The sequence below is a fragment of the Ochlerotatus camptorhynchus genome, unplaced genomic scaffold, assembly GCF_037179485.1.
Source record: "Ochlerotatus camptorhynchus isolate MF236.1 unplaced genomic scaffold, CSIRO-AGI_Acam_v1.1 ptg000193l, whole genome shotgun sequence".
In the NCBI taxonomy this organism is placed as follows: Eukaryota; Metazoa; Arthropoda; class Insecta; order Diptera; family Culicidae; genus Ochlerotatus; species Ochlerotatus camptorhynchus.
In genome coordinates this window covers 4,448,316-4,471,311 of record NW_027040683.1, presented here as the reverse complement: position 1 = coordinate 4,471,311, position 22,996 = coordinate 4,448,316, and the positions used below count along the sequence as shown (strand labels likewise).

Below are 22,996 nucleotides of genomic sequence, written 5' to 3'. Positions count from 1 at the left end.
TTCGCAATCGGTATTGAATCCATCCCTAGTAGTTACTTAGTCTGATTGACTCAGCAGATTTTCGGGCAATAACGTTTCAATTTTGAAAAGATCAAGGTATGAATAGAAAACAATCTTTATTTCACATTGTCGACATCATTTGTATGTTTGTTTGTTTGTTTAGACACTAACCGGACACGCTTAAGTTCATACAACTATGAAACATAAACACTCGCACATCATCCTCGCATGCAAAAACCTAAAATAAAAGACTCATGGCGCTAAAATTAGAATGGATCATTGGTCTGTGCCGTGTCGGCTACCAGATCAAACTGTTCCATTAGTGTGCTGAGATTGGCGCTCAGTTGCTGGATCTCGATACGCTGGCTATAAATAATCTTCACCTGCTGATAGATTCGTTCCTTCAGCTGTCGAATCTGCTGGTGTAAATCGCCAGCGGTGTCCACCTCGTTGTCACCACTGGGTGGGATGGACCGGGGGAGGATGGACGGTGGAATGTTGCAAACCCGCTTGTCGACATTGTAGATTATTTTGCGCTGATGGACCAACTTGAGCAGCTGTTGGTACGTATCACAGTCCAGCGAGTTGTGCTCGACGTCGAGAATGCGGAGCAGGTTGTAACGTTGCGAGATGATTCGGACGTCCAGACGTGTTATGAGATTGTCCCGGAGGGAAAAGTTACCCAATCGAGGAAAGTACCAGTGTGTGAGGAAGGTTCCGTTGAACAGGAAATTACCGGCCAGGTCGAGATGATACAGATTCGGCAGGTTGATGTTGAGCGTTGCGGTGATGGTTTTGATTCGGTTGCCACAGAGCAGCAGTTGCTTCAGGTACGTCATCCCGGCGAATATGTCGAATGATACGTGCTCGATCAGATTGTCGCAGAGATTCAATTCGATTAGGTTTACCAGTGACTTGAAGCTCGAAACATCTCGGAGTTTGTTCACATGAATCCTCAGATATTTGATGGAGTACTTTGTCCTGGGTTCAATGTCGACCGATGTGATATCGTTATCTCGGAAATACAGTTGCTCGATCGTGTTTGGCAGTGTGAGACGACTGATCTTCGTTCCACGGGCAAAGATCCTCAGTACGCCAGCTTTGAACAGACCGAGATTCAAAAAATGTGAAAAATATGGTATTGATCCGTTGAGAAATCCAATCTGCTGAACTTTCGGGAACTCCACCATTTGAAGATCACGATCCGATTGGATTGTAACATTGTGTAGTTGACACCAGGAGAGCACATAGTTATCGCAACTGTACTGTTTCAGCAAAAGTCCCGCCGAGAACTGACGGCTGATCAAGAGCACTCTGCAAGACAACAATGACACCTATTAGGTATATACTTTCGCCGTGAGAAAACCTTACGTCTTACCCAAACAACACCAAACTATTCATCGCACCGCAGCTCTCCCAGTTGCATCCCCTTAGTGGAATGGCTTTCAACGAACTGAGTACTCAGTTACCCGAGCGTGGAGGAAACTCCGTGAAACCGTTGTTATTTTTTCGTTCATGTTCTATGCTCGCCTATTAACGAGCATTTAAATTCAATAAATTCATCTAAGCGCCTAAGGTCACGACGAGTGAGTCTGCAATGAGTCGAAGTTCTCGCGAAAAAACCCACTCAACACTGGATCCGTATACCCGTGTCACTAGTCCCACGACGATGGGTAGCACTCCGGCTGCGAAAGGGTCAAATTCCGCTCCGTTCCATGCCGCACACCTGTGGTATAATTTATCCAAGCATCTCTCAGGCAATGTGGTGCTTGCTTGCGTGTATTGTTTTAGTATATAACGACACTAGCCCGTAAGCGTCGTTGACTTCTAAAACTGTCTAATCTCTGGAATGGAATCGCTGTTCTCCCGGTCGATCGGCGTGTTTTTACTTTCAATTTTCCTTTCGACTGTGGTCAGGACACTCGGGAGGCGAGCGTGTTCTACAGACCAAATCTAGACCATTGTAAACGAGCTGAAAGTGCACTGCAACACAACATTTAGCACAGCCTTGCTTTTCGTCACCGGATTACGATACGACTGAATGAGACTGCTATAGGCTGGCTGGCATAAATTGAGAACGTCAACCGTCGCTATTGCCGTTGCTTAGATGCCAGTGACCAAACCAGACAAATCACGGACGTTTAGGCATGGGAAAGTTCAGCGTCTCGTGGGCTTAGGCGCTTTCGTTATCTAATTATTATGCATTGCTCATGATCATCTTGAATTTTAAGTAGGATAACGTCAACGCGATTGCATTTATTTACTACATAGACTTCAATTTTTCGAGTATATTGGTTGTTATGTTGAATTGTGCATTTGAATGAATTAATTTAATTATTTTCCCTTAGCTGGGTAAAAGATCATCATCTTTACCAGGGCTATGCAGTCAAAATCGGAGTCGTGGAGTCGGAGTCGGAGTAGGTCGTTACTCCGACTCCGACTTTAATCAAAAATAATTTTAAACTAAATTTTCCCGAAGGTTGGTCCACTTGGATCAATGATCAAGTTTATTGAATTGGAAAAGGTCGAATGGACAAAAGATCGAAGATACAAAAGTTCGAATAGACAAAAGGTTGAATGATGAGAAGGGGAATAAAAGGTCAAATGATGTGAAGGGGGGCAAAAGGCCGAATGGATAAAAGGTTGAATTATGAGAAGCGAAGTAGGATTTGTCTCCGAATTCTATGAAATTTCGTCCATAGGTAAAGTTCATGGATTCATAGCCAAAAAATAAAAATTTAAAAAAAATCAGCGTTGCTGATTTTTCCGGAAAACTCAAGTTAAAGTTTTCCAATTTCTTCGGGCACCACCAACTTTAAAAAAAAATCATAACTTTTGGAGCAAGCATTGCACAGCCAAAGTTAATACTTGAAAGTAACTTAAATTTTTTTTTTAAATCCATGGAAATTTTCACCTTTGAAGAAAATGAAAAAGAAAAGCCGTGGATAACCGGTCTCGAAAACCAAAATTCTACTTTCTCTCGTTCGTGTGCGTGTACAGTAAACGCGTTTGACGCATGTCATATGTACACTCAAAAATATTATTAATTGAGATTAGATTAAACTTTAGTCTTTATTATATATAGGTGTGTTTTTACATAGCTGCGATTAAAATGAAATCTATCGGAGATTAAGATTTATACATGATTATGAATAACTTGCCGTAATTCCCTGGGCTTTGGCAAAACCTTGAGGTAGTTTAATTAGGCTGCAACAACCCCACATTCTAACATCAATCCTTATAGTGAATTATTCGTAATGGTCCTATACAATGTTAACATTAAATATCAATTGCAACAAGAATGGTATAACTCAACTAAACGCATAATTAACGTAAGTCAGTTAGGCAAATTTTCATATCAGCAAAACGCGTTTTTTTTAATCAAACAAACGTTGCATAAGGTGTCCATTAGAGGCTAACATGACAAAATTTAGTTAAAGTATGAACGACTGAATAAGTTATTAATAGTACAAAGTAGGGTCTTAAGAAAGGCACAGTAGGAGTAAGAACCATAATAAGAAGATCCAGTAAAAAAAATAGCAAATATAGAATAGTTACCAGCGCAAGCTGGTTAAGTATGAGGGGATGCAAAGGCCTCAAATTCCAATATCAATCTGAGTAAGAAATTAACCAGTAATAGACCCCCATACGGTAGGAGAAAATACACAACTTAACAGCAGCAGTGACAATGTCGCACATTTCAGGGTCAGTTGTTTATAAACAGTTGCTACCGCGTCGTCTGCGATGCGCGCTAGCTTAACTCGGAGCTTCGCGAAAGGTACCATCAAATGTCCCCACACTTCATATATGTCATACCTCGGAAATGGTGCACGATCCAGATAAACTTCGTATCTGTAGTTCAACTCTACCCTGTGGTTGTTGTTGTTCATCTGCACGCCCATGGGATCTTGCCGAACAGAAAATTACTTAGTGTCGTCATGCGTCATGCACTTTTGAGATTGAGCAAGGCCTTATAATTGATTGATTGATAGGTCACCCATCATAGCGACGACGATGTTGAAGACCATGGAAAGGTGACCACTATTAGTACACTCGTATAATGGCGTCAATAAGGTAGCGGTTACACGAACACGTGTTTGTCTCGAGCCGTTTTGCCAACAAGAAAATGGTGGTCCTCGGTCCACTCGTCGCTCTGTTCCGCTGTCCTCGAATGACCTCCGGCTGGGGAAGAGAAAAAGATCCCGTAGAATGGACCGACCCACCCAGTTATTACATGCACGTCACATAATTTAACCTTTTACAAATGTTATGCAAATAAACTATTACCTTTTTCTTACTGAACACTTTTATAACTTATAATTTTTTTAGGTTCTGAATTATTTCTGATCATTCAGACCTTTCAGAACGAGAAACGATTTTATTTTAACCTAAATGCTATCCTAAATGTTCATAATTTTTATTCTGCTAGCATTGGCTCTACCTTAACGTACTATCGGCAACACAACGTTATACGCGAGTTATCACTATCGTCAGCCTACAGTTCCACTAAATATATGTTCACTGAAAGAAGAGCAAACGTTAAAATATCTCACACCACATGTAGAATCACATACAATTTTTAATTTGAATAACCGCGAGCACTACAACCATAGAGGTAACTCTAAGACCACTGGGTCCCGAAGAAAATCATTATTATTTTTGGCTCACTCAGTACCAGAACAACGGTCCCAAGCAGTCCCAAGCTATTTCACTCACCCCTGCATGTTCTGCATGAATCCACACACCCCTGATGTTATCTGTCAAACTTTCATAGCGAATCAAAACAAACATAGTGTAGTAATAGAATTTCAACTAGAATAGGGTACGTTAATCGTTTGCTTGGGACCAATAGGCTACTAAAGTGGTGAGCCAATTTAAAATCGTTAGTTTCGTATTGATTGTTGCTACAACTCCCTACGGAGATCTTGGGCAGAATTGAATCGAACATCTAGATTGCCGAGCATAGTAACCCGAACCCAAACAGTTGACCCTTTGTTTCCAGTAAAACATTTCCTTCCGTGGCATCAGCTTTGGTTTCGCTTTTTTCTGCAGCGAAGCGAAGCGGCGCAGTGTTTTCCGATGGTTCAAACCGCTGCAAACAAAGTGGCTCTCATGAAATAATGGTGAGATTGTGCTAATAGTCCAGGGTGGCAAGTGAACGAGGAAAACCAGGAAAACCGGGAAAAAGTCGGGAATTTATTTTCACCAAGAAAAACCGGGAAAAAACCAGGAATTTCATAAGTCCATCAGGAAAATAATCTTGTTTGCCTAAGACGGTCAGGAAATCTCTACGAACCTTCAGAGAAGTTCTACAAATTTCAGAGAAGTCTTACGAACTTCAGGGAAGTCCTTTAATCTTAAGGGAAAAACTACGAATTTTACAGAATTTTCTACAGATTTAATGTAACTTCTACGACATTTAGGAATTCGGATTTGCCGGAAAAACCGGGAAAAATGTGGGAAAACTCAAACCGCACCGGGAAAAATCAAATATACTCATCCCGAGTAACAATTTAGGTTTTAGGTCTTGAAAGCCATAATTTGGTCTAGAAGGACCCTTTAAACCTTTATAAAACATGCAATGTGACTTGGAATCAACCAATTTTATATCATACACATGATTATAATCTCTTGTTTACACATCTGTTTACAACTTTGTGTATTATGTCTTGGCAAAGTATCTAAAAATCCTTAAAATTACAAAAACCTCTTATTATTTTTTCTCACGCGCGAGTCAAACGGTGATTTTTCATTCGGTGCCATTGGAAGAAAAGTGTTTGCATTCTTTTGTTACAGTTTTCCGAGTAAAGTAGTTCTAGTATACAATCTGAGCAAGACATATCCAGTAACGAACCTACTTGAATATAGAGAGCCAATAACAAAAGTTCGATCTCTTTTTTTTTTTTTTTTTTTTTTTTTTTAACTTTTTATTTGTTCCAATTTCAAAATAAATTACATTTCATTTTAACCTAGGTGCTCCAGTTACTGCAGTATCGTACCAGCCTTAATTGTTATGATATATATCTAAGTGTTTTTACATTGTTCATGTCTTGGCAATTCAGTATTTTAAACAGGTTTTTTAACCTGCATGTCAGTATAACAATTGATATCTTAAAACTAAAAACTAAAACTAAATCTTATCTAAGTATAAAGGGAATTAATCGCTGCAATTGAGGATTGCAACGATTTTTGCCTGAAATTATTAATTATTTTGTTGGACATTTGTGCTAAAAAGTTCGATCTCAAACTCCTTGTATGCCCGATCATGCCTGGCATGGACATGTTCGACACCGGACACAATCAACCAACTAAAAAAAATCACGAGATGATTGGTCCAGAGATAAATTAAAAATTAATTAATTAATTAATGTACACAAGATTAGTCATGACATCTTAGAATACCTTGAATAGTCTGTAAAACATAAAGATCGGAATCCATACCTATCACGCCAAAATCATGAGTTCAAATCTAACCGGGATATGTCACGAATGATCCAAGAGTGTTTAAGCGACTATACAAAAAATTAAGATCTGAACTTCAGGTATTTCGGAAAACCTAATAATCTAAACCAATGATATTATGGGGCATCACGAAGGCTTACCCATTCTATTATTAAGTCGAATCATCGAAGGTATACGTTGAGGCTGAAGTTGAGGCTGTAGAACTTCAAGAACAGATAACCGGGATGATTTGGATAATCAAACAACGTTGTTTTTTAAACACAATTATCAATTTTATATGATGTAATGAGTCTCAGTGAAGCACAAAATGCTCAAACATTCTGAGTGGAAATCTAACAAGATTTCGATTAACTTGTAAAATATCTCCAGGACAATTTGGATAATGTGTGTGTGTCATCCTCTACCCCTCTCCCAGCTGGTAGCGTTGGACAAATATAACTGCGAATAATTTGATCATATCTCATGCTCCTTAATGGTGCCATTTACATGTTGTGAAGATCAGTACTTTAAAAAGGATAATTTTTGAGGTAAGAAAAGTGTCCTCAACAAGTTTAAGGAAAAGTATGAACTAATGTCCACAGCAGGTACAGAAAAACATCACATAGATGTCCTGTTCGGCAATAACCTATTCAAAGAGCTACCGCAGCCAACTGAAGCTTGAACCGGGTACCAAGGAAATCCACAATACCTCGGCAACAGACAGTAAACGATGCCCTGTCGTATTTAGTTTTTGAAGAAAGTTGCATTTATAATTGCATAGTAGGTCATATACTGGAATAAAGTCGAGTATTAGTACAAGACACTGAAGAAGTCTGCACATTGTAGACGAAATACGCGTATCTGTCAAGGATAAGCAAATAAAGTAGTGGAATTAAATGGAAAATACTAATACTTCTCTCTCTCTCATTATTAATTTTTACTTAATGGATGGATGTCACTAAATTTTAAGACCGATCCTGTTCTTCTCCAAACATAATGTAATGTTATGCTGACCGCACACTTTTAACACTCCTTTTTCTGAATTATATACAGTTCTACAGTATACCGATTCCATATACCAAGCTTCCACTACTAATCCGCGCACATCTGCTCCCAATCCTTGTAAGTTCGTTTCTATCCAGGGAAAACGGTTTTGCTTCAAGTGATCCTTCGTTAGTCAAGATCTCCAGGGCAATTAGGAGAATGATAAACATTTTAGTAATCTTTTTTAGTAACCCACAAAATGTTGTTTGGCTTAACTAACTTCAAGCAGTGGCGTTTCCTTAACCTCAATCTACTTGTTTACCAACTCTCAAAACATAATTATCAAAATATTGCTTGCAATGTATAGACTAATAGTAAACTAGAAGATTAAGTGTAATTTTCAACCGATTCGAGTATGAATATGGCATTAAATCTGGTTTTGAAAGGTGGTGCACAGGTAAAAAGTGAGGTTACGGGACGCCGCTGACTTCAAGATCTAACCTCCAGGATGATATGAAGAACTTTTAATACTGCGATTCTCCTGCTCACGTTCCTTGTATTGATATATGCTTTTTACGACATACCAACATAACATTTAGGCTAATTTTTTGCAGGAGACTCTTTGATTTTATACGAATTCCAGATTTTATGAGCTTCTGGAGATCTGGACATGTTAATGTAGATCTCATATCATATTTTTTTTTCTGCCTAGTAGACGTATTGTAGAGCAATTCTGCTAAAACATATGGTTATCTATAAACGGTTATTTTGGAATGCCTTTTGTTTAACGCAAGGATGTTTGGGTTTTTTTTTAAATAACCGGGAAAAACCGGGAATTGAAAAATTGGATTTGAATGGACACCCTGTTAAAACTTAAGGATAATCCTATGACACTTATGGATTTTTTCCGAGCTTCAGAGAAGTCTTCAATACTTCCGAGAAGTCGATTGAGCTATAGGTAGTTCTACGAAATTCATGGGAGCTCTCCAAACTACAGGAAATTTTCAAGAAATTAAGGAAAGACCCACAAACTTTTGGAAAACCCTTCGATATTTAACGCCTTATGAACTTCAAGGAAGCTCTTCTAAATTCAGGGTCCTCATATATTCAGTTAAGTCCTTCAAACTTCCGGGAAGTCCTCAGATCTTCGAGAAAGTTCTTCGAATTTGAAGGAAGTCTTACGAACTTCTGAGAATTTCTACGAACTTCGTTGTACTTCTACGATATTTAATTAATTAATTAATTTATCTTTATTAGGGAGGCTTTCGGCTGGTTCGCCTCCACTCTACGATATTTAAGAAATTCCTATGAAATTCAAAAAACTCCGAACTTCAGGGAAGTCCTAAGATCTTAAAAAAAAAAGTCCTTCGAACTTCGGGGAAATCCCATGAAATGCACGCAATACAAACTTCAATGAACCCTTCAGGAAAGACCTTAACGCTTCAGGGAAGTTCTACGAACTTTAGGGAGTTTCTATTAACTTCAGCAGTCAGTCTTTTTAATAATAAGAGTTATTAAACCAGCGTTGTTTATGAAATCTTTTAATCATATGATTTTGAAGTCATGTTGTAATCAAAATTCCGCTAAATGAGATCCTTAATCGTCGACAATTTGCGGAAAATTTAAACAAACTGAAAATCCTTAAAATTGTTAGAACAAAGGTTTGTATAAGGGGGTATTCCCGATCTTTTTTTTCAAAAAATCAAATTTTTTTTTTCACTTTTTTTTGTACTTTAGACTATATACTTTCATCCCCCCAAGCCGTTTTCCGATCAGCAAATTCGGTGTCCAGGCATAGCTGACTAATGGTAAGAACCCCCAAAATGGTTTTAACTAAAGTCAAAACTTTAAACGCGTTTTTCTCGAAACCACATTTTTTTTTATCGGGCGAAGATTTTTCTCAGAAACTATAAGAGATATTGACTTGAATCTTTGCGCATTTTGTTCCTTATTAAATTCTTTGGAGCTTCTCCCACTTTCAGCCAAAAATATTAACATTTAACATTGTTTGAAGCACCTTAAAGCTGCAAAAAGCGGGCTAAAAATCGCCTGTTTTTTCATATGGCCACCATTTTGTTAATTTGCAAGATTTTTTGCTGCCAACGGGAGAAGCTCCAGAGAATCTTATGCAGATTATTAATTTCATCACGAAATCTGTTTCAGATAAGCCGTTCCAGAGAAAAGTCTTCGCCCGTCCAGGCGTTTGCGGCGAACAGGGGTCTGTTTGCCGCCATTTTGTGACGTCAATAATGTCTTTTTTATGTCGAAAAAAATTTATTTGTAAACTTTAATGTTCAATAAACAAGAATCCCAAAGAGTTATGCGCATTACTATTCATTTTCCTTGAAAAAAAATTAATTGAAAAACAGGCCGAAAAAAGGCAAAAGATTGGGAATACCCCCTTAAAGAGTCCTCATTCATATCACAGTTCGCAATTTCACCTTGAGATAAACTAGCCTGTTGGCTAAAAATCTCAATAATAAAGTTAAAAAAAACCGCTGTTTCAAAAACAGAAATCTCAAAATTTAGAGGCTAATAGATCTCTAAATTTCAGACATTAGATAGGGCTCGGCACTAGTCCGTCGTATCTCAGCTTTTCTTTGTCATACACCCCTAAAATCGCTAATTTTACGGGTTATCGCAAATTTTTCAGTGTCAATCGTAATTAATCTTGTAAGCAAAGATGTCTTTGCAAAAACATGAGTGAAAACGCTTAGTAATTGTAGTTTTAGCACATAGAACGGAAACAGGCGCCATGATACGACGAAGTAGCGCGGCTCCCTACTAGCTTCTTTACAGCAAACAATCAGATAAAGATTTCACGGGTATTCACAAGAACCTTAATACCTATTTTGGTTTGTGTAATTCCGCATTGTGCATTGTTTTTTAAATACATGGTTTCAAAACCAGGAAATTTTTAAATCATTGACCAGGAAAACCAGGAAAAAACCAGGAATTTCAAAATGGAAATTCACTTGCCACCCTGTAATAGGTTTTGTAGAGCGCTGTATAAACCTACTAATTATTTACATACATGGTGACAGAGTCTCCTCAAAATATTCACTGTAACCATCGGTTACAGCCCGAAAAAAATAACAACAAAAATACATTAAAAAACAATTTAACAATAAAACGAAAATTATTGTCTTAACAATGATTTATATTGTTACATCTACAATAAATTTACCTTGATTTATGTTGTACAAAACAGTAAATTTCATGGTAAATGGAAAATTTACAATAAAAAAAGGGGATTGTTAAGTATCTTAACAATGAAATTTTCGTGATTTCCCCATACAATTTTTTTTTCATTAACATTATATATTATTGTTATTTTACTGTTGGTTGGCGAATTTATTGATTAAAAAAATAACAGTGTACTTTAGAGTGCATGTGTTGGCTTGACATATCTACTTTATCGACGTTAAAAATAAATCGAAAAAATAAAACATCGGTTGGGACGAGGGGGGCGACTCTATCTACGATGCAGGGAAAATTGTGTTTTGCTGTGCTTTGCTGCGCGCACGCTGAGTGGATAGAAAGAAGATTGATGACGATTCTGAAGATTTCCTGCAAACATATTATGCATCGCGCAAGTAGATGCGAGAAATGAAAGAAGATTGTTCGAAGATTGATTCGCTAGTGTGAGATTTGTTAAGCATCTAGAATTGAGATTTAGATGTGTCGCCCCCCTCGGGTTGGGAAGGGAAGAAGTGGTATGTCTTGTTACGGGTGAGTCCTTTTTTTTACTGGTTATGGATTGAGATTCAATCCGGAACTTGTGAGAATTGGAGGCCAACTCCCCTGCACTCAATCTCCCTAGGTCACGTCTCCTTGGTGGTTGAGCGTCGTTGATAAGTTAATGCATTCGACTGGAGAGAATCGCCCATGAAATATGCTTCCACCTGAGAGTTCCTTCCTGACATATTCAAGTGGTGGAATTTTTTATTATTATTGTATGATTATTGACTGCACGGAAAAGGTCTGCATTAAGCGGGATTTAGATAAGGCAGGTGAGTTGAATTCAACTCAAACCGATCTGGTCGTAGGCGTTCAACTGACTTGGAAACGAATAGAGCAAGTCCGATATCGGTCAGATTTCTAGACGTTCATTTCGCAGTTCAAGTGAGTTGAACGCTGAATTGAACCATCTTAACCCAGCTTTAGATAGGGTCTAGGATAAGAGATGAGCGGACGCGGACTGGCTGGTTTTGAGCCAAACGAACTATCAAAGCCAGAGCCATGAGCAGCGCCTATCTTGATTTCATTGGCAGTGTTGCTGACCCTCTCATAGTCTGCATGCTTCAATCAGATTTATTGTTATGGTTCGTGAAGTAAACCATAATGAAAACACACCAATATTTAATGTAACAACAATTTTTATTGTAATAGAGTTGTTCATTATTGTTCATGATCGAATCATGTTAACAATATAATAAATGAAAATACGATAAAAATCATTGTAACAACATTTTATTATGTACATTCATTGTACAGCTAGGTAGCAGTTTTGCCGTTTTCGGAAGGGTACAACATTATAACAATCATTTTTATTGTCGACAATAAATATTAATGTTAGAGCATTGTTTCCACTGAAAATTTCACTGTATTTTTTTTCGGGGGCCCTTAAGTACAATCAAGCGCTTTGGAATTACGAGTACTGCATATAAATGGTATGAAATCTATTTGTATGACAGTACTCAATGGACTGTTTTTGATGATTCTGTTTCCAGTCCCGTTGGGAATAACCTTAGAGTGCCCCAGGGAAGTGTATTAGGGCCCCTTTTATGTATTATGTATATTAACGACTTGCGACGTGTTTTGCGACATTAGTCTTTTTGCAGATGATACTGTGTTGTATCATTGCAGCTAAGGATTTAAAAGTTGACGTCTAACACTTGAACAAAGATTTGCGATCTCTAGGTAGATGGTTGAAGTGTAAGCAGTTGAAATTGAATTCAAGCAAAAATTAAATGCATGGTACTTTCATTGGAAGTGACATTTTCGGGTTATGATTTATTGAAAAATATCTAATACGCCATTTTGACGTTTTTGCAAGATTCAAAATGACCGAATTTTAGCACAAATGTGAATAACAAACAATTACGCTAAGGTAGAGTCTGATCATCATGTGGCGTAGAACAGCTCAGTTAATAGTTTGGCATTTGAGTTTGATATCTTTTGAAATTAATCTAATCTTCAAAGATAATTTTAATCATGCCCATATGTTGAACTTTTCAGCATTTTCTCCAAAATTGGTACTTTTAATCAGCTTAATTCATTAGCATAAGTTCTGGTTTTCATGCATCTACATCATGAAAATATTAAAGTTTGCATGATTATTAATAAAAAATATCGATACATAATGTAAAAAAAAAACATTTAATTCACCATTTCGTCATTTTTTCACCAATTTTATTTTTGTTTGCCAAATAACTCGTGAACAGCAGGCTGTGGATTTTTGGCGTCCTCAGAAGAGTGCCTACTATGTCAGAGTAAAAAGATTTTCGCCGTATTTATGCAGATGAGTTGCGAACTATTTATCTATTTACGCCAGTAAATAGTGTTCGTTTTAGCCATAGGTATCAAACCTCGGAAATACTTCGTTTGAGAGATATTAAGTTTATCGTCAAAATTGCACTTCTAGCTCACTGTGCAGCCTGAACTTGTTAAAAAAAACATGTTCGCATTCCGGAAACCCCGATATAGACAGGCGCACGTACAACATGAGCCCTCTCCCCGCACAGCACCTGGTCATATCATATTTTTCGAATTTTCAAATTCTTCAAACAACTCCAGCCGCCATTTAGTAAAAACCCCCACGCACAGTCCAATAACGGCTGTGTGTATTACATTGCCCATCAAAACACGTCGGCAAATTATCTACATTACTCGCGCCAGAGTGTTCTGCTTTCCGTTTTTCTAATCCCTCCTAATCTTCTCGATGACAGGCAAAATTTCCCCGATCTTTTTCTGGTTTTTTTTTCTGCCAGGAATGAAAAATGTAAGCTACCTTTCAACCGCTTTTTCCACTCGAACGCGTTTGAGGTGGAATGATCTACACACATTATAACCGTACATTTTCGTTCTTCAAGCAGCAGGTGATTTATAGTGGTAGTTTTTCCTCGTTTATGACAGGAAGCGTCATCTCGCCAGCGCAGTTTTTTTTTGGCGGCTATGGGTTGATGTGGGACACTGTGGAATTTTATACTTTTTTTTTTAATATTTTGTACTACATTAGATGAAAGGTGGTGCAAAGCCGGTTGATTGACGGGATCTATTGAAAATAAAAGAACGCCATCCAAAGCTGTCGATCTAGTGGTTCATTATGAAAAACGATATTCTCTCTGTGCAATCAAACGATTGAAAAAAAACAGACACGTGGATCAGCAGAAATCTACAAAACATGCGAACTCATCAAATGATTTCGTACATGTAATGTGATCGTTCCCCTTTGGATTGCGCATCGGCTATTGCATTGCTATTTTCGGTTTCAATAATAGAAGGAATGGTTAAAATCAGTATTTTTTAACCGAAAGATTTTGGCAAACGCTAATCATGTTATGCCAGTGCCGAACATGAACGTAACTACCCTAACCCGGTATGAGATGTTTCTCCTGTTGCCGATCTCGTCGAAGGAACGCGCACGAAAATTATAATAAATGTGTGTTTTTACTAGCGGCAACGGTAGTGGCTGGCCGGTAGCCAAAATGCTTAATTAATCTTTGGCGAGTGGGATACAGGCATGGAAAATGAGCGAATCGTGTTATATAGCTGCAGCTATACTCTATAGCAGCATGGGGGTTCTCAACCTGAGCTATGGTGCAACCCCTTGTTATCAAAGTGGGGTTCTATCGTATTTTGATGTAGAAGTACGTTGTCTATATTCGTAGTTCAGGGAACTTCGTAGAAGTGCAATGAACTTCATAGTAGTTCAGCAAACTTTGTAGACGTATAGCACAATTCTAGAAAGTTCGTAACACTCCATAGAAGTGCAGGGAATTTTGTTTGAGTACACAGGAACTTCTTAGAAGCTCCATTACTTTCTTGGAGCTCAGCAAACTTCGTAGTACATAGTTCAGGGAATTCCTTAAAAGCTCACGGAATATCATCGAAGTTCAGCAAACTACTTAGTACTTCAGAGATTGTAACCGTTGGTTCCAATGTTTACTTGTTGGCTCCTCCACAAGTCCAAAACCTCCCTCCCTGTAACAGTCCCACCTGAAATAAAATAAATAAACTAACACCCTGGAACAGTGGCTCTCATTTGTACACTGAACGAATTTGACATATTCTTGTTATGTGGAAGTCTAGTAAATTTGCGCTATAAGATAATCCATTGAAAATGATATGATTGAAAATGTGTCAAGTAAATTCTATATGAATATCTGATACATTTACAATGTTGATAATTTGGTAACTTTTATATGATCGTCATATGATAAATGAAAATCGATTAAATTACAATAATTAACTGAAATGGATTTGAAACCCATAAGCATAAGCTATACTTTTCACCACAATATAATATATGTGTCATAAATCAATCGAAGTAAACTTTATGTGAAAATAACATGAAATTTACTTCTTCTTTTGACACATATATTTAATCGATTTCTAAAAATAAATTCGAAAAATAAACATCAGGCAGTGGGAGCTTTCACAGTTGTGCCTTTTTTTATTGTAGCTGATTTGGGATTCGATCAAGATCTGTTGAGGTGTGATGCTTTCGGTGTCTGTGCTCGATTCCACTGGGCCATGGCTGACTTCAAGATTGAGCTCGTTCAAATAGCATGAAGTAAGAACAGCTCTCCCGACATGGAATGTAGTGCAACTTTATGCTCGTTTTGCTAGACTGAAGAAAAATAGCACTGACAAATTTATGTTCCGTTTCGGCGGTGGTGTGTTTTGTTCAAATCTTTCTTAATGCACCTGTGTGCAATAAATCAACGACTAAATTATATGATTTGATAGAACTGGCTCATGAAGTTCGAGTACTACTTAGGGCTGGAATCTGAATTAGCCGTGTAGAAGGCTTACAATTAGAATCATAGCAAAGTAAATATTACAGTAGAATCATTTTTTTTTTCAATCTCAATACATTCTTTTCTGGAACCAATTATCATATGAATGAGTGTACGTTAACATCGTTGAAAATTGTTTTAATAATTTATAAAGAACAATCATGTAAGATGTATTTTATTGGGAGCAATATTTATCCCAGAAAAACATGCAAAAACAAATGCTTGCTGTTGGATTTCTTAAAAGGCATTTCTATATGACTATTTAATGATTGGGATAGATCTGTTTACAATCTTTAAACGTCAAAAATCTAAGCAAGCTATTACAATGAGATATACATGTTTTCCTATACTGCAAAGTTAAATGACAGTCCAATAGTTTCTACATGTCTATTTACACGCGACATATCAACAAACGTCAAAAATCAGTAAAAGCAACTCCAATAAAATATACATGATTATCTTATAAGATATATATTTTAGCGAGTATTTTAGTGAGCAATATTCATCATGAAAACAGGTATATTTTACTGAATTTTCTCATAGTGCAAACTTATATGATTTTCCATTAGTTTCTAGATGTCTGTTCCCACCCATGACATATCAACAGTTTTTCACCATGAAATATATCAGACAATATTCATATACTTCTTATCTTCGCTAACCACATTCGAAGCAAAGTATTATCAAGTACTAAGTATGTGAAATTACGATAGAAATCATTCCATATCGCAGTCATAGTTTTTAAGTGATAATCCAATGGAATCTATCAATCATCACATAGAATGAATAAATATGCTGACATTGCTATGTTATAAGATGGATCCAATAAACGGTACATGTCGATTTGTTTCAGTGTAGGCTTAGCAAGTGAGAGAGCCTGTTCCACTCTCACGATTCTCCATGTGTGTGTTGCCAGTGTCAAGGAGTTTGAACGAACGGGCGAAATACTTCCCCGCCAAGTTGTTTAGCTCAATCACAGGTGGCGCATGAGGAAGAAAAATGAACCAACCAGGCCGAAATGTCAAACTTCGGCATTTCATCGGCCCTGTGGTGCCGAAAAGCAGTTAAAATAAATAAAATTCCAAAAGCAGGAGGCTATCTAATTTCAACTCTCGAAAGGAGAAGTGCGCGCGAAAGTCAAATTGATTATTTTGCGACTTCGGTGGAAGTGGCGTGACCATTGTGCTAGCAGGTGGTCAAAGGAACAAAGGAATTTTCATTGTTCTAGTGGTAGTCTTTTGTGTAAATTGTAAGTTCCAGTAGTGGAGAAGAAAGGAACAGTGTTCTAATGTAATTTTTGAATGTTTTGTGAAACTAGATTAAAAAAAAATTAGAAGGAGAAAGGAGATTCCTACGAATAGGAGTAAAGGAACATAAGGAAAAAGGTAAATTCTATACTAGTCTATGTAACAAAAATAGAGGAAAGAGAGTGACGTCACAATAAGGGTCTAATCTGTGGTGGGCAGGTCCAGGAAGTGGGCCTTTTTTCTTTCTGTTTGGAATTATTTGGCAGGATAAGGAGAAGTACGTGGACGACTGGCGTGAGTGGCAAACGGCGTATCATACTCATCGGCAGACCGCCGATAACGTCCACCAGTCATCTCGGTGGAACCTCCAGACGGTCCCAGCATTGTTCATGCCGGCATCCTTTGTGCGGAGCACAAATACCAACCGCACCGCCGTCGCCATCCCGCTGCCTAGTTCACCATCGTTGCTGGCAGTACGGCCACCACACAGCCGTTGACATCCCGCTGCCCAGTTCACCATCGTCGCTGGCAGTACGTCTATCACACCGCCGTCGCCACCCGATTGTCCAGTTCATTGTATTCGTTGGCCTTTCGGCGATTGCCTCGCTGAAGCTAGTTTCCATCCGCAATGAATACCGGCCAGCAAACAACATCATCAGCTCCACCACCCGTCGACAACCGCCACCATCAGTAACACAACCAGATCACCAACTACATCATCAACCAGAAGCAGTATGCCCGCAGGTAACCCTTTTCAATGTGACGTCACAAAATAAATGTTAAAATGAAAAGTTGCATCTATAGCTTTATTAGGTAGAGCACGTCCTTAGGTCATAGCACTTCCACTTCTTGTTGTTGTTCCGCTTCTTTCTGGGCTCACAAAGGAGACATTAAGCCTCGCCGTTCCCGAATTGATTTGGAAAGCCTTCGTATTAGTTTTTTTAAGCACACACTTTGGTACAGCCTGGTGGGTTTATTTGTGTCTGAATCTAGCAACACCTTTGAAAGGGTACCTTCATTTCACGTGTTCCTACTTGATGTCAACGACCTTACGTGGATGAGAGTTATAAGCAGTTTAACGACCCTGATATCCTTCAATCCCTGAGCTAGCAGGTAACAAGATGTTCGTATCAGTTTAGGGAACTTCGTAGCATTCCAAAAAGTTCAAAGAACTTCCTGGAAGATTAGAGAACTTCGTTTAATTTCAGAGAGCTGTTCAGAAATATTCGTAGAAAAGTTTCAAAGTCTTCCCAGAAGTTCAGAGAAGTTTAAAGGTGCTCTGAGATATTGGTAGAATTAAAAAAAGATGTGTAGGATACTTCGAAGAAGTTGAGAAATTTTCCTAGAAGTTATGTGAATCTTTGTAGGCGTTCGGCGACCATTATATGAGTTTCAGCAAATTTGTATAAATTCAGAAATTTTGGTAGAAAATCTTAAACTTCTTAAAAGGTAAGGAAAGTTTGTATAAGCTATAGACAAATTTAAGAAGTTCAGAGAACGTCTAAGAAGTTGGAAGTTCTTAGAATTGAGTTCAAGTTCAAGTACGAAAATTCTAGCAAACCTTGTTTATATACACAGATCTTCGATAATAGGGGAAATGGATGTAATGTCCTAAATGCCCCTAATTAGGACCCATACATAAATTCAGCAATCGACTAGATTTTCAATAGCGTCCAAAAATATCCATTAGTACCGTTCATCTAGATAAAATTGATAGAAAGTAGATTTTTAACGATGGGCCCAATCTTAGATCCATAGGCCAACATTAGAGCCATTTCCCCTATATCAATAAATTGCTTTGAATATATTTCAAGACTATATTATTATTCTGAAGATCTTCAACTCACCAAAAATTCAAATGTCGTCTCTCAAATATTCTTCCAAGCCGGTAAGTTGATCGGGAAGAATTCAAAAAATATCCAGCTGATCGAAGGTTTCAGTTCAGTCTTCTGTATATTTTTTTCTAGACTTCAGGTTGATCAAGTTATTCTGAAGGTCTTCAAAAAATTCAACGTTCTTCTCCAAGATTGGTGGTTGATCAAATAAATCATATCATGTGAATTATATATTTCTGGCAATTTTTTCAAGACGTCAGATAAAAAAAAAGATCTTAATAGGTCAGAAAAAAATTCAAAATTCATATTTAAAATATCTAGCTAATCGAAGATCTGGATATTTTTTCCAGACTTCAGTTAATCAAGTTTATTCCGGAGTTTTTAACTGTTTAAAAATTCAAATGACGTGCTCAGATTTTCCTTCTAGTCAGCAGGTTGATCGAAAAATATTCAAAAAATCTGCAGCTGATCGAAGATTTCTGGGTATTTTTTCTAGACTTCAGGTTGTCGCATAGATCTCCAGCTGCTCAAAAAATAAAATGACTTCTCTCAGATAGTTTCCCTGGTCTTCAGGTTGATCAGGGAATACTTAAAAGTTCTCCAGCTGATCGAAGATATCAGTAATGTCCTGAGCTCTGAGTAACTCCACTTTTTACGTTACTGAATAAAATCTGCGTGAGGAAAAAAGAGAAAGCAATACAATTTTACTCAGTCTGTGAGTTATTTTCATTGACCGTGTAGGCACTCTCTCGAGCTTGCTTTGAACGCTCTGAAAATGATCCTATCCATGTGGCTTTTTGAAGTAAATCTTTGACGTTATCTGGCACACGATCAACCGAACTAGGCCAACCCTGGTGAATGTACTTGACGATGATCTGCATTGAATGGTCATTTCCAGTTTCTTCCATTATCTCAGTGAGCATTGTGTCCGAAATGCTGAGAAAGTTACTAAGTTCCCTCCCCTTGGCTAGTTTTTGCACCTTGCTGTTGGTGGGCGGGCTTAATTTCATGCTTTATAGTGGAGTGTTGGAGACGGTAGGTTTATGGCCGGCGTTGCTGGCTAATGCTGCGATAGAATGGCGTCATGGGCGGGCAAAGGGGATTACTGAGCTTCCCCTCTCTGATAAACCACTGCATGAGAGAACCAAAGATCTAGTCTAGCAGTGATAGTATCACACTTGTTACTCCTTTGATTGAGAGCTGCGTCGTAGTACGCTTACGTATAGGCACTGACGTTGGGTGTGATACTGGCGGGTTTTGCCGCAAATCACTCTTATTTTATTTATTTTTACGGAGATAGATTTATTTGGGTTTGCAAGGGAATTATACTATTGAAATATTTCTGGAAGTGCCCAACAGTACTCCTTCTACTTGCGTGACAAGCTTTCATTGTTGTTTTCGTTGAGGTATTACTCAGGGAACAATGTTAAGCACCATTTTTGTACATGGTATTGTAAATAATCTTATATGTGCTTCATTTTGATTTGGGATAAGTGTTTGAACTATGGCTCGGGATTTCCACTGTGGCGTGCTTCTATTGTGACATATCCATACGTTATTTTGAGGGACGACATAGTCGAAACGTGTGAGTGTAGTTAGAGCATATACCCTATATAATTTAAAAATCAGCTAGGAAACTAATTTCAAGGTGAAGCATTTTAGTCACTTGAAGGTGTCACCTGGGTCGATCTAAGATATAATAAATATAGATCAAAGTCAAAATTACTTGAAACACGATAAATTTTAGATTACATAGCAGTTTAGGTACTTGATAAAGCATGAGTTATGATTGATTAGGTAAATTAGAGATTTCAATTATTTATTAAATTAGGCTAATGAGATATCGTAATCATCAAATGAACTTAAATAAGAAAATTTAGACAGCCTAATAACATAAAGTAGATAAACAAAAGAGTTAGGATGCGGGGGGTCTGCTTAGGAAGGCAACTAGCCTTTAAAGCAACCGGCCTTTATCCTCGGCTTTGGATTGACTTGCGCTCCCATTGCCCCACCAAACGCTGCAACATGAAAATGAAAATGAAAATGAAATGCTGAGAAAGTTACTAAGTTTCATCGAACACGCTGAATATATTAAGTTTTTCAAATTTTTCCACAGCATTTTCGTTCACAAATGGGGATCGAGACAAAGCATCTGCCACTACGTTTTCCTTACCCGTAGCAAACTCGAATGTCAAGTTGTAACGTTGAAGATTCAGCAACATATGTTGAAGACGTTCAATGATTTTTTGAATATATTGATTTCACTGTAACCTTCGGATGACCAACAACCAACTGATCTAAGGGAACACAAGCAAACACAATAGCAAGTAGCTCCTTCATAATTTGAGCGTAGTTCTTCTCAGTGCTCGTCAACGTTCGTGACGCATATCCAATCACTCCGTTGTGCTGGAAAACTGCAACACCCAAACCATAGCAACTAGCATCGCACTCTATCACTAACGGTTGCGTCACGTCATAGTACTTCAGCGTCTTGATGTCCGATACCAAGGATTTCACTGCGTTAAACTCATTTTCTTCGGCTGCTGTCCACTGCCACATAGGTAGCTGACTCGGAGATTAGTTTGCGAAGATTCTTCAGGTTAACACTGAGGTTCGGAGTGTAACGGCTCAGGTAGTTGACCATCTCAACAAACCAATGGACCTCCTTTCTGTTGCATGGCGTCGCAAAGTTCTTGATAGACGATATCTTCGCATCATCTGGTCGTAAACCGTGATCTGTCAGCATATGACCATACAATTTTACGGAAGTTTGACAGAGGTTCATCTTTGATCGATTTAACTTTACGTTGTTTTCTTGTAGACGAATAACGAGCTGTTGCAAGCATTTGTTGTGATTTATAAGCGCTACACCGTAGATGAGCAAATCGTCAGCTAAGCATTCAACGCCTTTTAGTCCCTGAATGACTTCCTGCAGCTTGAGTTGACAAATCTCTGGAGCTGGAGAAATTCCAAACGGCAGACGAGTCCATCGGTACCTACCGAATGGTGTCCAGAAAGTAATCATCTTGCTGCTCGGTTTGTCTAGAACGACGTGCCAAAAACCCTTTTTGGTATCCACCGTGGAAAAAAAATTCGAATTCGCTCCTCACTTTCTTCCGATGTAGTATCCGTTTCTGAAGACGATTCCTCTTGTGAAGTACTCTCTTCCTTCACCACCTTGATCTGGCGATTCGGCTTCCGGTTCTTTGATTTCTCTCCAGCTCGACACATCTTTTCGAAGTGTTTTTTTTTCCTTTGCAACGATGACATCTCTTGCCGAGTGCAGGGCACACACCTTTAACAAACTCGTGGCTGTCCCCGCAGAACTTGCAGCGTTGTACTTTCAATGGCTTCGAACGCCATTTCGGGTCCCTGAACACCTAGCTCCTGCGAGCGCCTGGCTGTTATCTCCTCCATACGACACAAATCGACAACCTTCATCAAACTGCTATCAGCAATTAATTATATGATTTGAGTAGTAGATGTCGCCCCTTCAGTTGTAGGAAAATCATTTTTGCAGTATGGAGAATATCAGAATATCCACGATTTGTGACTAAACATGCTTTCACAGAAGGAAACAAATAAACGAGTGTTTACCTTATCACCATAGTAATGTACTCGTGCAATTTTTGTGCATCTAAAACTGCCCATAAAGACGATAATGAATAAAAAATGAAAATTCTCATTCCTTTTCAAATGGTTTTCTACCATTCCCATACATTCGAAGTGACTGGCCCTCTGGATGTGGATGATGTCAAAAACAACAAAACATGATTAATAGTCAACATCTTGGTTCTCAGATGCTGCCACTTGTTCGACGTTACCATCTTGTACGTAATCAGGTCCGTCTCCAACGTTCCTAGCTTGGTCGAATTAGCCATGACCTTGAGTCGTGTAACAAAATCGTCGATGGCCTCATGACTCGCTTGCGTTGCCGAGAAAAAATCCAACCGATCAACGATCACGTTGCGCTTTGTGACCACTTTATCTTTGATGGCAAGCAGAGCTGCTTGAGGATTTGCCTTCTCGTCCGTGGTAAGTTCAAAATTGAAATATGTCTTCCTCGCTGGTTCACCAACCACGGTCAACAGGAAACTGACCTTTTGAGCATCCTCCTCTCGAGGCCAACGGTCCATTCCGATGGCTTCAGAGTAATCGTTCCAGCTATTTTCAAAGAACTCGAAATTTTCTTCCATATCCTCCACCAAGGCCAATGGTGAGGGTTGCGGCGCCTGCACACTGGCAGCGCACGGTTGCTGCACTTGATGCTGCCGACGCTGCTGCGGTTGCGAAGCACCTGACGATGCATGCACTTCCTGCAACATCTTACGCATCACGTTGGTCTGATGCTCCAGGAACATCTTGAACTGGCTGGCATCCATTTTGATGAGGACTACCACCAATTTTCACTTTTAAAGCAAAATGGCCGCTGACACCAAGCGACTCACTAAAACGATTGCTTTTC

At 38.5% G+C, this 22,996-nt stretch overlaps 1 protein-coding gene across 1 annotated transcript; it reads right to left on the bottom strand.

Annotated features, from left to right (window-relative positions):
• Positions 1 to 201: 201 nt before the first annotated feature.
• LOC135702554 (uncharacterized) lies at positions 202 to 22,913 on the bottom strand. The gene is made up of 2 exons (XM_065223624.1): positions 22,318 to 22,913; positions 202 to 1,314 (listed from the first exon to the last, which is right to left on the bottom strand). Exons 1-2 carry the CDS (start codon positions 22,911 to 22,913, stop codon positions 267 to 269), a joined length of 1,644 nt encoding a protein of 547 aa, XP_065079696.1. The 3' UTR covers positions 202 to 266.
• Positions 22,914 to 22,996: the final 83 nt, after the last annotated feature.